Below are 14,396 nucleotides of genomic sequence, written 5' to 3' on the forward strand. Positions count from 1 at the left end.
CCCCCGGGCGGGCACAGTGCCTCCCCCGCGCAGGTCCCCGGGCGCTGGTTGGGGGCGCTCCCGTCCCTCTCCCCCGGCCCCACCCCCGCCGATGGGCCGGCCCGGCTCTCCCTGCCGAGGGATGGGCCGGCTCGGCGGCGCGCGGGCAGCGGCGGCGGCGGCGGCCCAAGATGGCGGAGCTGCAGCTGGACCCGGCGATGGCGGGGCTGGGAGGGGGTGGCGGGAGCGGGCTGAGCGATGGGGCTGGCCCGGGTCGGGGGCCCCCCAGCCCTCGCCCCGGTGGCCCCACGCCCCGCGGGCACGGCCGCCCGCCCGCCGCCGCCGCGCCGCCGCTGGAGCCGGGTCCCGGACCGCCTGAGCGGGCAGGGGGCGGTGGCGCGGCGCGCTGGGTCAGGCTGAACGTGGGCGGCACCTACTTCGTGACCACCAGGCAGACCCTAGGCCGGGAGCCCAAGTCTTTCCTCTGCCGCCTTTGCTGCCAGGAGGACCCGGAGCTGGACTCGGACAAGGTGCGCCCCGCCCTCGGGCGCGACCGCGGCTTTCGGACCCCCTCGTTCTTCCTAGGCTCGTCCCCATGTTCCTGCGACACCCTCCTCACTGGCGGGCTCCTCGGGCGGGGACCCCCTCCTTCTCCGCCCCCCTCGCCAGGCTAGCCCCGGGGGCTGTTCTCCCCCATCCTCAGGCGCACCCTGGCTTTCTCCCTGACCCCGCCCTTGGTTCTCAGCGACTCCTTCCCCCCACCGTGCCCACCCATACCCACGAGAACCCATTCCACACCTCTTCTCCGTATTCCTCTCATCCTAGCCCCTCAGGTCTGCATGAGTTTTTCCCTGGCTCTTCGTCAGCCCCTTACTGCCTGTGCCAGATGCATCCAGAACTGGGTCAGGGTGAGCTAAGGCATCTTTGTAGCTTTCTCAGACTTCCTCTCGGACCCCTTTGCCAAGTTGGGTGAAAGCCTGCGTCTGATGATGGCTTCGACAGCTGCAGGAAGTGCTTCTCACGATATCACACTTCTTTCCTGTGGTCCTGTTCCCTGAGCTCCCATCTGGTAACAGTCACCGTTTTAGGTCCATGTTTGAGATCAGATACATTACTTGGAAAGAGGTTACCATTTGCCAGTGCAACCCTGAGCTCACTGGTTAAGACGGAGGGAAAATGATAACCGAAGAATGCTGTTGGGCAAGATGCATGGCTGCTAACCAAAGGGTTGAGAGGTGACAAAAGCTTAACCTATTTCCCGTTTGACCTGTTTGAATTTTTTTTCACTTTACACGTTCATATTTTAGTTCCTAGCTTATAGGCATTGGCCATTGCTTACACCACCTTATATCCCATATAGCACTGAGCCGGTTACCTTGCAGCAGAGTTGGGATGGGGTGAACATTGGTTGATTTCATTTATTCATCTTCTTCTGTAATAAACCTCAGATTGATGGAAACTTGTCCTACCCTAACTTTAAAGAGTTTCCAAAATCCTTGCTTATAAACGAATTATTTTTATCTACCCTAAATCTTCCTTGTTGCAGTAGAAGCCAGTTTATTCTTGTTTCTTTTACTGTAAAGATGAGTAGGATTAAAGCTGCTCAGAGCCAAATCCTGGCAGTGCCAAGCTTCCTCTGGGCACAGAGCTGGGGTATGTGAGTTACAGCTGGCAGGCAGACTCCCACTGATGTTGGCCTTGAGCTCCAGAGTGTTGCCAACTAAACAGAGGTTTTCTTAGAATTGGGAATGTGATTCGGGGGCAATAGAGAAGTGAGAATGTCTGTCTCAAGCAAAGATTTAAATCATGCAACTGTGGCATTGTCTTCCTCCCTTTCTTTATAACAAGGATCCCACAGAAGAATGTTGGTAATTGTGTCCAATAAAGATTTTAGAAGTTCAAGTAGATGTCTGGATGATAGGACTGTATATTTGTAACACCTTACCTGAAATGATCTTAAAAGTGCAAGATACATATAGCTAGCCTTCTTGCCAATAGTTTGTGATAAGCAAATATCTAGCAAAACTTGAGCTCTCACTAATGAATTGTGACAGAGAGGTTGAAACCCTGCTCTGACGTAGTCTTAAAGCTCCATAATGATACCCTTGTGTTTGGTTGGCAGGACGAGACAGGGGCCTATCTGATTGACAGGGACCCCACCTACTTTGGTCCTATCCTAAACTACCTCCGCCATGGGAAACTCATCATTACGAAGGAGTTAGCAGAAGAAGGTAAGAACAGTGTTTGCGCTGGTCATTTTCAAAATTGAGGCTGAGGGCCGGCCCCGTGCCTTAGCAGTTAAGTGCGCGCACTCCACTACTGGCAGCCCAGGTTCGGATACCGGGCGCGCGCTCATGCACCGCTTCTCCGGCCACGCTGAGGCTGCGTCCCACGTGCAGCAACTGGAAGGATGTGCAACTATGACATACGGCTGTCTACTGGGGCTTTGGGGGAAAGAGAGGAGGATTGGCAGGAGATGTTAGCTCAGAGCCGGTCTTCCTCAGCAAAAAGAGGAGGATTAGCATGGATGTTAGCTCAGGGCTGATCTTCCTCACAAAAAAACAATAACAACAACAAAAAATTGAGGCCGAATCTTTAAAGTTGTTTCACAGATTTGAATTTTGTTTGAGATTTTCATCAAGCTTTTGTGCAGGTGTAATAAAGGTTAATGGAAGTGAGCAGAGAACCTCCTTCAGGTACCTAGTCTTGTCTGAGTGAGTCTTGCTTAAGGGAGCCCCATTGGGTTCTGTTCAGCCTCCTTAATGAGAAGAAAAATAGGGAGCTCGGCTTTACAGATAGCTTCAGGAGTGTTTTTTGAGCCTGCAAAATTGTCAGGATTCCTTTTTACGTTTACTTCTGTGGTAGCAGTCAATGTCCGTATCCTGAAGCAAAACATCTCTGACACTTAGTTATTTATATTTCCAATTTTAGTTTGATCTTGCAGCTGTAAAAAAATAAAGGCTTGGCCTCATTTCTTTTAAGACTGGTCTCATGCTTCCTTGTAAATTTTTGCAGCTGACCTAATTCATTCTCCAGTCCATTGTCAAGTGCATCATCAGTTGCCTCATCTTTTTGGTTTGTAGGGCATTTGGGCTGTAAGTGGGTCTTGACAGCTTTCTAAAAGGCTTGGCTTGGTCTCACTGAAAGGATTCAGCTGAAGATTGGGACCTGTCCCTAAATCCAGGGCACCCTGATCTGGGAGCTTTAGCTCTGAGTAAGAAAGCCGTAATGGCTGCGCTGGTTATGAAGTGACTACAGAACACCTCTGTTTCAACCAGTAAAAAGAGAACTCGCTCTCTCTTTTTTTTAATGCCCTGTTTTTGTTTTTGTTTTTTAACATTTCAAATGCATACAAAAGTAGTGGGACTAGTACAATAAATCCCATGCACCCACCATCCAGCTTCAACAATTACCAACTCATGGGTAATCTTATTTCTTGAAAAGAGGAATCATAAGCATCTTTTCTAAAGCTTTTATTTATTTTAAAAAAAATTTTTATTTTGAAATAATTTCAAACTTAGAGAAAAGGGCAAGAGTAGTACAAAGCACTCACTTTACCCAGATTCACCAGTTTTTAACATCTTTTGGTCATATTTGCATTATCATTTATCTATTCTCTCTCCTCCTCTTGCCTCTCCTCCCCCTCCCCCCCAGTTTTTATTTCTGAACTATTTGAGAACAGATTACAGACTTTATCCCTTAGTACTTCAATGTGTATTTCCCAAGAACAAGGATATTCTCTTACATAACCACAGTACACTTATCAAATTCAGGAAATTTTATATTGATAATGTGTTTATCTATAGCTTATTTTCCAATTTTGTCAATTGTTCCAATAGTGGCCTTTATAGCAAACATTTTCCTAATACAGGATCACACATCCCATTTAGTTGTCTTGTCTAAGGCCTTTGATTTTGTTTAGCATGGGATTCTGTCAATTACTGCCTTTCATATTGTTCCGAAAATAAGCATCCTATTAAATTTGGTCCACATAAATTTACACACACCCACCTTCCCTTGGTCATTTTTAGGACAAACTGGGTAAAAATTGTAAGCTCAAGAGTTGTCCGTTGGAATAGTTCCAGGAACTAAGTGACATATGGGAAAGATGTCACTCCCTGCAGCTAATGGGCAGGTGCAGGGAGAGTCGGGGAAGGTGCCAGGTGAGAAACCGTAGGGGGGAAATGGAGTGAACAGAGCAGACCCTTGTGCCTGACTCACTTTCCTTGGGGAAAAGGTAATGAGTACATGCTAAAGAGCAAAGAAACGTTTTCCAGGCTGAAGAAGAGAGACTAGACTTGCATTTGAAAAATACAGTTCTTAGCAAGCATGTCAACTCCAGCCCCTTCTTGCTGTTTTCTGAGGATCACACACATCTCTAACTACAGATTGGTCCTTTTTCTAGGTGTGCTGGAAGAAGCGGAGTTTTACAACATTGCGTCTCTTGTGCGCCTGGTTAAGGAAAGGATACGGGACAATGAGAACAGAACTTCACAAGTAATGGGTTTTGAACTCTTAAGGGGAAAATATCTCAAGTGGCTCTCTTTTTCCATGAGTCTGGGTGTGATTTGAAAAGGATGATGTGCTGCTTGGTGAGAGCCCTGCCTCTCTCCTTAGAGCTGAAGGTCTGTGTGGAACACTGTCCATCTGCCAAGCAGACAGCACATACTCCTCCAGACTTGTTCAGAACAAGGAAATAGAGAAGAAAAAATAACAAAGGAAACAAAACAGCCCCATGTCCCTTTAGAAGAATGGGGTGGCTGTGGCTGCTCACCATATGGCAGTGGGAGGAGCCCACAGCACTTTAAGACAGAGTATCTGTCAGACAGAGTGTCTGTCTCCCTCCACGTCAAGACCAAATGAGGTCTTGCTTCCACCCGTTGGCCGGTCTTTCATAGGACCAGCCTTTACCGTGTGACCACAGCACATCTAGCTCCTGACAGCCACTTGAAACCCATCGCATGGCGTAGACCTTAGAAGCTGCTTGTGAATCATGCTTCTGAGAAAAATAATATCAAGCTTCTCTTTTTATTATTAAGTCTGGATTTTTATATTAACTCGGTAGATATAGTAACAAATGAAACAATTTGCCACCTACTTGGAGAAGGGAAGATGGTAGGGCGTACTTAGCTTATTTCATGTCACATCACCCATCATGTCTTAAGTGGCCACAATAGCTTCTCTTAGGCCCTTGGAATTCTGTGACTAATAAGAGAAGGTCCGTGCCCTCAAGAAGCTTGAAGTCTAGCAGAAAGACACTCCCTTTCATGTATTTAGGCTCTGTTTTACGAAAGTACAACTGCAGTAACAGAGGGCAGAGTCGGACTCCACCATGACCATCTGTCTTGTAGCATGACTTGCATCTTATCCCATCAGAGACTTGTGGTGGATGCTTTCTTGAGATCTTATCTATTGCAACATAGCATTTTCATGTGATTAAGAAGAAGGTGATGTTTCTTTTCAAAAGTAAAAAATAGTTCCTTGCTCTTCCTGTGTTGGACTTCATATATCAAAGTTATCTGGTTCTAAGTGGAATTATCTGGATGAATAACTACACCTATGATGAAAAATGAACTCTCTTATCCATTTTATCTGCAGCACTTTGCGAAGGTGGAAAGAAGGGCTTGTTCTCTTCCCTCTGGCCAGTAGTTGCAAGTTTCCTTTTTGATATTCAAAGATGAATTTATAGTTGGCTTACAGATTACCGTTTGAAATATGATCTATTGTCACCAGTCTTTTTGCCATCTCATATTTACGCCATCTTTATTGTAGAAGTTTAATAGCTTAGACATTCTGAAAACCTAGCTTTATCCTCAATTTTCCATGTTCCAAAAAAAACTTGATTGCTTAGTATAAATTTTGATGGTACCATGAATTATGTAATTTGAAACCATTCAAATCATAGTACCTGAGCATGCTCAGTTCTTTGCCATTAGCTAATTCCTTGAGAACACTGTAAGATTTCTATTTGATGACAGCAATTAAGTTAATTAGTCCTTTAGATTCTGAAGGCTTGTGGATTTATACCCAGTTGGAAGCTTTTTTATTCTAGGAATGTCAAGACCTTTTTGATGTTAATTGATCTTTCTGTCTGTCCTTGTTGTTTAGTGAAACTCTGGGCAATGGATTTGATGTTGATCAAAGATACCCTCTTTTGCATTTGTTGTACACGGCTCTAAGGTCAAGTTGGCCGTATGTGGATTTCTGTGGCTGTCCCTTCAAACAGCTTATCTCCTTTAACTTGTCTGTGTTTAAGGAGACACACGTGGCAGACATTCGGGCGAAGCCCAAGATGTGGGGGTCCTATCCCACCTTTTTTCGGTCACCTCTCATCTCTTGTAGTGGCTGCCACCATTCTACTTCTTTGCTGTCTCTGATAATATATTTTGCTAGGGATTAAACTTGGTGCATTTGAGAGTACCAGTGGTTTACTTTGGAAGAGAAAAATAATAAAGAGGCAATACAGACATCTTAAATACTTGGGGGGCCGGCCCCGTGGCTTAGCGGTTGGGTGCGCGCGCTCCGCTACTGGCGGCCCGGGTTGGGATCCGGGCGCGCAGCGACACACCGCTTGTCTGGCCATGCTGAGGCAGCGTCCCACATACAGCAGCTAGAGGGATGTGCAAGTTCAGTCATTTGCTAGAATGACTCGTAGAACTTAGGAAAGTGCTATACTTAACTATTATAGTTTATTATGAATGATAACAAAGGAACAGCCAGATGAAGAGATACATAGCGCGAGGTCCTGAAGGGTCCTGAGTGCAGGAGCGTCTATCCTCATGCGCCACTCGCCCAGCACATGGACGTGTTTGCCAACTTGGAAACTCCCTGAACCCTGGCATTTAGGGGTTTTTAAGGATGTTTCATTATGTAGAAATGATTGATTAAGTCATTGGCCATTAGTGATTGAACTCAATCTCCAGCCCCTTCCCCTCCCCCGAGGTCAGGCGGTGAGGCTGAAAGTTCCAGCCCTCTAATCACCTGTTAGGTCTTTCTGGTGACCCATCATTAGCATACAAAAGACACTTCTATCACTCAGGAGATTCCAAAGGTTTTGGGAGCTCTGTGCCAGGAGCCAGGGACAGAGACCAAATATTTATTTTTTATATACCACACTTCTTTGACAGAAGTGTTACCATATAACACTGGAACACTTTCACTTTCAGGTAGCATCAGCAGAAGGTAAAAATAGCTTTAACATTTGTACATTATGGGATTCCTATTTAATGTATTATTCCCATAATTAGGTATCACTCTGAATAAACCAAAACGTGGTCTACATTTTCAGCATGTACGTCAGATATGAATGACTTCAGAACAAAATGTGGCTTTTCTTGTCCAAAGTAATTTTACTCTATTTTCTGCTTAGGGAAATAGATGAAATCTAAGTGTATCAGCATGGTTGCTCACGTAATTCATCCCTCCAAAGTTCAGGATTATTTTTTTGATTCATGTTCTTGGACCCTTTATTTTCTTTCTTTCCTTGGATAAGCTTCTATTGAAAAACTACAGTGCTGCTTGTAAAAGGGGATGGTGGGTGGCTGCCAAGAAAAAAATTCCAAGCAAACTCCTTTTCAGTCCTTATTCTTTTGAAGAGCCTCACCGTGGCAGCCTTGAACTGTTGTGTCCTTGAAATTGTTCTTCAAAGTCTGTTTGTGGTTGTCACAGGGGCCCGTGAAGCACGTGTACAGAGTCCTGCAGTGCCAAGAAGAGGAGCTTACCCAGATGGTCTCCACTATGTCTGATGGTTGGAAATTCGAGCAGGTATGTTTTTTAAGTAGCAGCAACCCTGTAGCTCAGCCTGGGAGTCCACAGTCTTTAGACAACCACCGCCTGTAGCCAGTTAATCACCCTGAGAGTTCAGTAGGGCCAGGTGTGATCCCTTTCAGAAACATGGGAAAAGAGAGCCACTTGGTGTGGATTCTTTGCCCACTGAGTACATGTACAACATGTACAACATGTACTCAGTACATGATGAGTTGGGGAGAATTGGGAATAGTATCGTGTCTCTCGGCTTCACATGCAAAGTTTCAACTTGATTGTCCCCAGAGGGAGCCAGCCAGCTTGTTTAGGCTTAAAAATGTCTCTCTGGCTTTTTTTCCTTCAGAGGGATTCCGTTCAAAAGTACTCATTGACACATTCTAGAATAAGTACCCAAAGAAGACTAGGATTCAACAACCACCCTCCCTTTGCCTACCCCAGGGTCAGAACTTTATCGTTCTGAATATATTCAATCCACCATAAAAAGCTTGGGGGACAGGTGTGATGTGAAAGGAATCAAACATAATGAGAAGTGTGGCCTCGTCATTTCCCGTTGGTCTATTGATTTCTGTTCTTTCAGCTTTGTGCTTATGATTGAAGTATCAGAACAAAGCGACTGAGGGCCGGCCCTGTGGCTTGGTGGTTAAGTGCGCGCGCTGCGATGCTGGTGGCCCGGGTTCGGATCCCGGGTGCGCATCGAGGCACCACTTCTCCGTTCATCCTGAGGCCGAGTCCCACATACAGCAACTAGAAGGATGCGCAGCTATGACATACAACTATCCACTGTGGCTTTGGGGGGAAAAAATAAAATAAATAAAATCTTTAAAAAAAAAAAAAAAAAAAAAAAAAGAACAAAGCGACTGAGAGTCAGAATTTTACTGTTTTCTTCCTTTAGGTGGCAGAATTGTTCATCTGTTATCTTCAAAACATAGGGAGGCTGAGCATGAATAGAATGAATATATTATAATTTAAATGGATCGTGCCTATTTTTATGTAGAGTTTAAGAGGTCAGTTGAACTTCACCATAAGCTTACTTTCTAAAATAAAAGTTACTCTATGTGTTAACAGTATTATGTTATAGATCAAATACACAGTCTCTGTCTTCAGAGCCAACACTGGATTATTCCTCACACTTATCTTCCACTGCAGATTCGAGTCTGCCTGTATGTGTCAGCCTAGTTCTTGTTCAGGTGTGAGTTGCAAAATGTTGCCATAATTCCATTCCGGAAGTGTTTTCCCTGACATAAAGTCCTAAGCAAAGGATATTTTGAAAACTTTTTAAAAGTATACTCGGGCTGGCCGGCTCCGTGGCTTAGCGGTTAAGTGCGCGCGCTCTGATGCTGGCGGCCCGGGTTCGGATCCCGGGAGCGCCCCGAGGCACCACTTCTCCGTCCAACGCGAGGCCGAGTCCCACGTACAGCAACTAGAAGGATGTGAACCTATGACATACAACTATCTACTGGGGCTTTGGGGGGAAAAAACTGAATAAATAAAATCTTTAAAAAAAAAAAAAAAAAAAAAAAAAAAAAAAAAAAAAAGTATACTCGGGGCCAGCCCCGTGGTATAGTGGTTAAGTTCGCACATTCCGCTTCAGCGGCCTGGGGTTCACTGGTTTGGATCCTGGGCATGGACCTACTCACTGCTCATCAAGCCATGCTGAGGCGGTGTCCCACATAGAAGAACTAGAAGGACCTACAAGTAGGATATACAGCTATGTACTGGGGCTTTGGGGAGAAAAAAGAAAAAGAGGAAGATTGGCAACAGATGTTAGCGCAGGGCCAATCTTCCTCAAAAAAAAAATATTCTTTGTGAAACTAGTGAATAATTTTTTATCTTCCTTTTCTCATCATATTAATGTCCTGTGGGAGGACAAAGTATGCTCCCATTGACTCTGTTATGTGGACGAGGAAGTTAAGGCACAGGAAGGCTGAGGTGTTTGTAGCTCAGTCATTCAGCAAGTCGGTCGTGGTCTCCTGACTTGAGGCCGTGCATGCTTGCCAGGACAGCATCATCCTTGGGCTCAGCTTTTCCCTCTGCGTGTGTACTTCCTATTGAGAACTAAATCCTAAATTCAGTTCTCCAAAAAGGTTAAAAGTACCAGCAGTATATGGCTTATGGTAGCTATTCAGTGATTTGCTCTTTGCTTTCCCGAGCCTTGCAAGTGCCAGCCTCCAGTCTAGGACTTCTGTTTAAAGATGAGCCAGCTCTGTAGCTCTGTGTAGTTGTTTTGGCTGAAGCAAGTGTCCATTTTCATTCACAGAAACATTCCATTTCACCTCAGTGTCTGCTAGAAGGAATGTGACTGTGTTAATCCTAGTTGCTGCCTTTAGGATTGTTTCAGTGCTTGTGTGAGGGGGACAGTGGCAGAACTCATACTTTTCCTCTTTGGGGAAGCTTCGTTGATGACACCCTGATGAATAACTGAGACCCAGTTATCCCCTGGGGTCTTGATAGTCTCAGAGAATTCTTCATCCTTTGAGAAGCAGAACTACCGAGTTCAGTCAGGAGGAGGGTTTGGTTTGTGTGGCACTTTAGTTTTTTTTTTTAATCGAGGTCATGATAGTTAATAACGTGAAATTTCAGTTGTACCTTATTACTTGTCAGTCACCATATAAATGACACTTTAGTATTTTAAGATCACTGTGTGTTCACCGTGTTCTTGTCTTATCAGCTAATCAGCATTGGATCTTCCTATAACTATGGCAATGAGGATCAGGCAGAATTCCTCTGTGTTGTCTCCAGAGAACTAAATAATTCTACCAATGGCATTGTCATAGAGCCGAGTGAAAAGGCAAAGGTAAGAAGTCGCTTCCTCAGTTTTGTCTCCGACTCTATGTGGGCTTTGCCTGAACTGGCGCTCATCGCTTCTTCCCTTTCCTTCTCAAGCCAGCTTTCATTTCCCTTTCATGTTGGGCTTTTGACTGTTGTAATTTAAATCAGGATTTATGGAGCGGTGACAGGGGTCTTTAGTTAGGAAACGTGAACTGAAATAGGACAGATTTTTCCCAGACTCTGTCAAATCAATGAAAAAGAAAAGCTTATTGCCACTAATTACTACAAAGTGAGAATTCTGAAACTTAAAATTGGAAAGTATTTTGCCTTGATCGTTGAAACTGTTTTTTATTTTTTTGCTGTCCCAAGAGAAGAGGTATTTTGTTACCTTTGTGACTTCTCCCCCAAGTTACTGGAAAATTGTATACTGTTGTCTTCTTCCTCCGCTGTGCCCCTCACACACACACACGTGCACACACACACTTCTAAATCACCGACATGTGGCAACCCTGACCCGCGTCCTTTAGCCTTTAGCACTGGAGAAGTGGTCCAGCAGCACGTAAACTCCAGGCCCGACCGTGGTCAGCAAGTCTTTACAACTACTTCAGGGGACGTTGCCTCACCTCCTGGGATAACAGGGATTGTGTGCTGCTCACCAGGGTCCAGTGGAAAGCAGCTGTGGGTCTCTTTTCCCTCAGCAGTCTGCTTAGCAACCTCAGCCTAAAGGCAGTCTGCATCTAGTCTAAACCTCAGCCCTCTCCTCCATCTTCCACTTCCAGATTCTTCAGGAGAGAGGATCTCGGATGTAAACCAGAATCCTAAACATCAAGAGAGCAACAGCAGAGCACCTCTCTGAAGTTAAATCTTGCTCCTGTACAGTAACCGAGCTACTGCAAAGCAAAGCTGAGCCTGGCCCCTCAGTGGAAAAGTGTTCTGGTCAAAACCAAAGGAACCCCCAACCCCCCGCACACACACACAGGAACCCGAAGACAGATATACCTTCTGGCTGCAGAATACCTTTTCACAAACCTCCTGTTGTTTTCTTAGCTAGTGTTATAACAAATCTTTATAGCAGCAGCTGGGCTGGGTTCCCAGTTGGAGCCCTTATGGGGATCTGGGGAAGGGGAAAAGGAAGGCCTGGCTCCTTGCACATGCCTACTTCAAGGAAGCTGGAGTAAATGGAAGAGGATTGTCCCTGAGCTGTGCCATGTTTTCACCTGAGTACGCCATGGACGCTGGCAGCCATTTGCACACTCTTTCCCCTCCTTCTATGCATCCCAGACTAATGCAGCAGATGCAAGGGGTTCTAGCTTCAGTTTATCGAATTGAATTGAGGTTTGGGATAAAGGGTAGAGTTGCCAGAGTACTCCACATTGCTGTGAACAAAGCTCTTTGAGGAAGGGGAGGATGAGCTTTCCTTGGCTGTGGGTGGAGGTTGGGAATCGTTGATCTGGATTCATGGCACTTGGTTGCTACCGGGTTCAGCTTTGCCTCATTTGTCTCCAGCAGCGTAGAGCCTCCAGATAGCTTGCTTTCTCCCCGAGAAGAGGTTTGAGGCAGACGGCATCCTGCACTGAATCAGACAGACAGACAGATGGGAGCTTTAGGTAGTTGGTGTAACTGCTTCTGCAGCCTTTTCTTACCCTTCATTAGCTCATCTTCCTCCCCTGACTTTTTAAACTGGTCCGAGGATAAAGGGACTTTGGACCCTCTGATGGCATGGGGTGGGGACGGCTGTTTCTTTGAAAGTTGCCAAATGTGTTATGTTGTAGTATCCAAAAGTGGTGTTATTTCTGTGATTGTCTCTTGAAAATGCCTTGACTGAACATGCGATATTTGTTTGTGTCTCTTCTTGGTTTCTAACCTTGGCAAACCTGCCCCGCAGCCATGTCTATGACCCCACACTATCCCCAGTAGTCTGTATGTGTTTGCTGGGCAGTCTGAGGACTCCCTGCATCTCTGATCCCACCCCTCACCATCACTTCTTTCTATGGAATGCTGTGTCATCGGGGATCAAACGCTTGTTTGACAAGGGGGAGCAAAGCCCTCCTTTGGGCTGTGACCACACAGCTTGTATCTGGACCTTTTCTCTGAGATCTTGAGTCTCGGTGAGCACTCGTCGAATGCAAAGGAGCCGGAGAATCCTTATTTTTCCCTAGATGACTTTCAGAGTGTGGCACATGGTCCAGAGAAGGGGAAGGTGCCCCTGGGGAATGCTCCATCTATAAAAACGACCTCAAGCCATTTGTTCCTGGGTCCCTTCACAGTTGAGGTTCTCTGCTCCACAGCTCAACTGCTTACTGCGTGGGTCTAGGGTCATAATTTTCGGAAATAACTATTGACCGTGCCAAATGTCTTTTGAGCTTGTGACCTCCCCACGCCCAGATGGCGTAACTCTTCTCCAGGATTCTCACTTTGACCTTATTTCTCTGTGTGTAGAGTAGGATAGAAATGTGTGTGGGGGTGTCTGCTGAAACACGTGTGTCTGCGCACCGTGAGCGTGCATGGTGGCACCTCTGAAGTCTGGCCCATGCCCAGGATTTTTACAGCTGTGAAATATTAGAGGAACTTCTGCCTACAATCAAAGCAGTCACCTTTTCAAAAAGGTCGCAGGCATCCATCCTGTCTTTCAGGGAGAAGAAAAAAAGATTTGAGCGTATCAAGCTGCTCTGACCAGAGTAGGAGAGAGGACTTTGGAAGAGGTGTTCTTTGGCCAATTCAAATAAGTAATGTCAGACCGAAGGAAGAAAAGCACCTTCATTTGGGGCCTCATGCCCAATCAAATTTCCTGGGGCGTGATGCCTGATAATCAGCCTCTGGTCCCAAGCCAGCAAGAAGGTGAGAAGAGGGCTGGAGGGTAGACATGGGCAAGCCCCTCAGGAGTGCATTGTTACCTTCGTTTCTCTTTTCGGAATTCCACAGCGGATCCTGTAAAAAGACTCCTGAGCCCCTTGCTAAGTGTTCTAGCCTTGCTAAGTCTGAGGAGCAGACATAGTGATATTTCTGCTCTTCTAGAGCGCTAGCTTTCACCACGTTTCCCTCCTCATGGTACCCGAGTGACAATTTAAATTTTTCCAGTGCTCCAGAAATCAGGATGATTCATTTCCTAAGGTTTCTGGAAAAGTATTTTACCCAAGCCCTTTATGAACCAAGGTGGTGTTTTTTCTTGAAAGCCTTACCCCCCTGGGGTAGTCTGGCTGATAACTTCAGAGAGAGGTCTGGCATTGGTTTGGGGGTATCACATGACCAGTGACCCACACTCTCTCCAGCTGCCCAGTGCTGCCAAGCGGGGAGTGTCTTCCTGCTTCCTTCTCTGCCCACATCTGAGGCCCAGGGCGATGCAGGCCAGGCCCAGGAGCAGCCTGGCATCTCCTGAGTGACGACACAGTAGTGCACTTCTGTCTTTTCCTCAGAACCTGCTCTTTTTCCTTGGCAGTGAGGTGGGGCCCAACCTCCTCTAGAGTGACTTCATTTCTGCACAGTTAACTGATCTCAGGGGTGTCAGCGAGATGTAGGGGAGGAAGGAACAGATGCTGAGGGAGTAGGGCTGAGAGGACACCCACACCCTCCAGCATGGCCTTTGATCCAGACGTTAGGGACCATGCCTATCACTTGTGGGTGCCTTTTGTTACCGTTTGTGTGTTTGCATAAAGTGAAATGCTGTGACCTTTTTTTTTGTCAATAAAGACATGAAACAAACTTCTGAATCTCAAAGATTTTGGTGTATGTTTTCCAATACAGCAAGCTCCTTGGTTTCCACTGTCACTATTGGTTATTATCATACTGTTCTCAGGAGATGAATTTCACTGCACCTTTTCTAGCAGAGCTGCTTACCAAGTCTTCATTTCTCCTGCTGCTAAAACTGCCTGAGGGCGTGCTGGGCC

The 14,396-nt window shown here is 46.0% G+C and overlaps 1 protein-coding gene across 2 annotated transcripts; it reads left to right on the forward strand.

Moving 5' to 3' along the window:
• Positions 1-155: 155 nt before the first annotated feature.
• On the forward strand, positions 156-14,211 carry KCTD2 (potassium channel tetramerization domain containing 2). 2 transcript variants are annotated; one of them, XM_004432930.3, is made up of 6 exons: positions 156-509; positions 2,102-2,210; positions 4,385-4,476; positions 7,648-7,743; positions 10,412-10,537; positions 11,292-14,211. In XM_004432930.3, the coding sequence occupies exons 1-6, from the start codon at positions 171-173 to the stop codon at positions 11,319-11,321; spliced, it is 792 nt and encodes a 263-aa protein (XP_004432987.2). In that variant the 5' UTR covers positions 156-170; the 3' UTR covers positions 11,322-14,211. The 2 variants fall into 2 exon arrangements, with proteins under 2 accessions (XP_004432987.2, XP_087297710.1); XM_087441584.1 differs by lacking the exons at positions 10,412-10,537; positions 11,292-14,211 and adding an exon at positions 8,321-9,281.
• The last annotated feature ends 185 nt before the right edge of the window (positions 14,212-14,396 follow it).

Source organism: Ceratotherium simum, chromosome 16 (genome assembly GCF_057802395.1).
Source record: "Ceratotherium simum simum isolate JZ-2026a chromosome 16, ASM5780239v1, whole genome shotgun sequence".
In the NCBI taxonomy this organism is placed as follows: Eukaryota; Metazoa; Chordata; class Mammalia; order Perissodactyla; family Rhinocerotidae; genus Ceratotherium; species Ceratotherium simum.

Coding starts and splice junctions, on each gene's coding strand:
- KCTD2 (XM_004432930.3), top strand. CDS start 171: ATGGCGGAGCTGCAGCTGGACCCGGCGATGGCGGGGCTGGGAGGGGGT. Junction 7,744..10,411: donor ATGGTTGGAAATTCGAGCAG/GTATGTTTTTTA, acceptor TTGTCTTATCAG/CTAATCAGCATTGGATCTTC. Junction 10,538..11,291: donor AGCCGAGTGAAAAGGCAAAG/GTAAGAAGTCGC, acceptor TTCCACTTCCAG/ATTCTTCAGGAGAGAGGATC.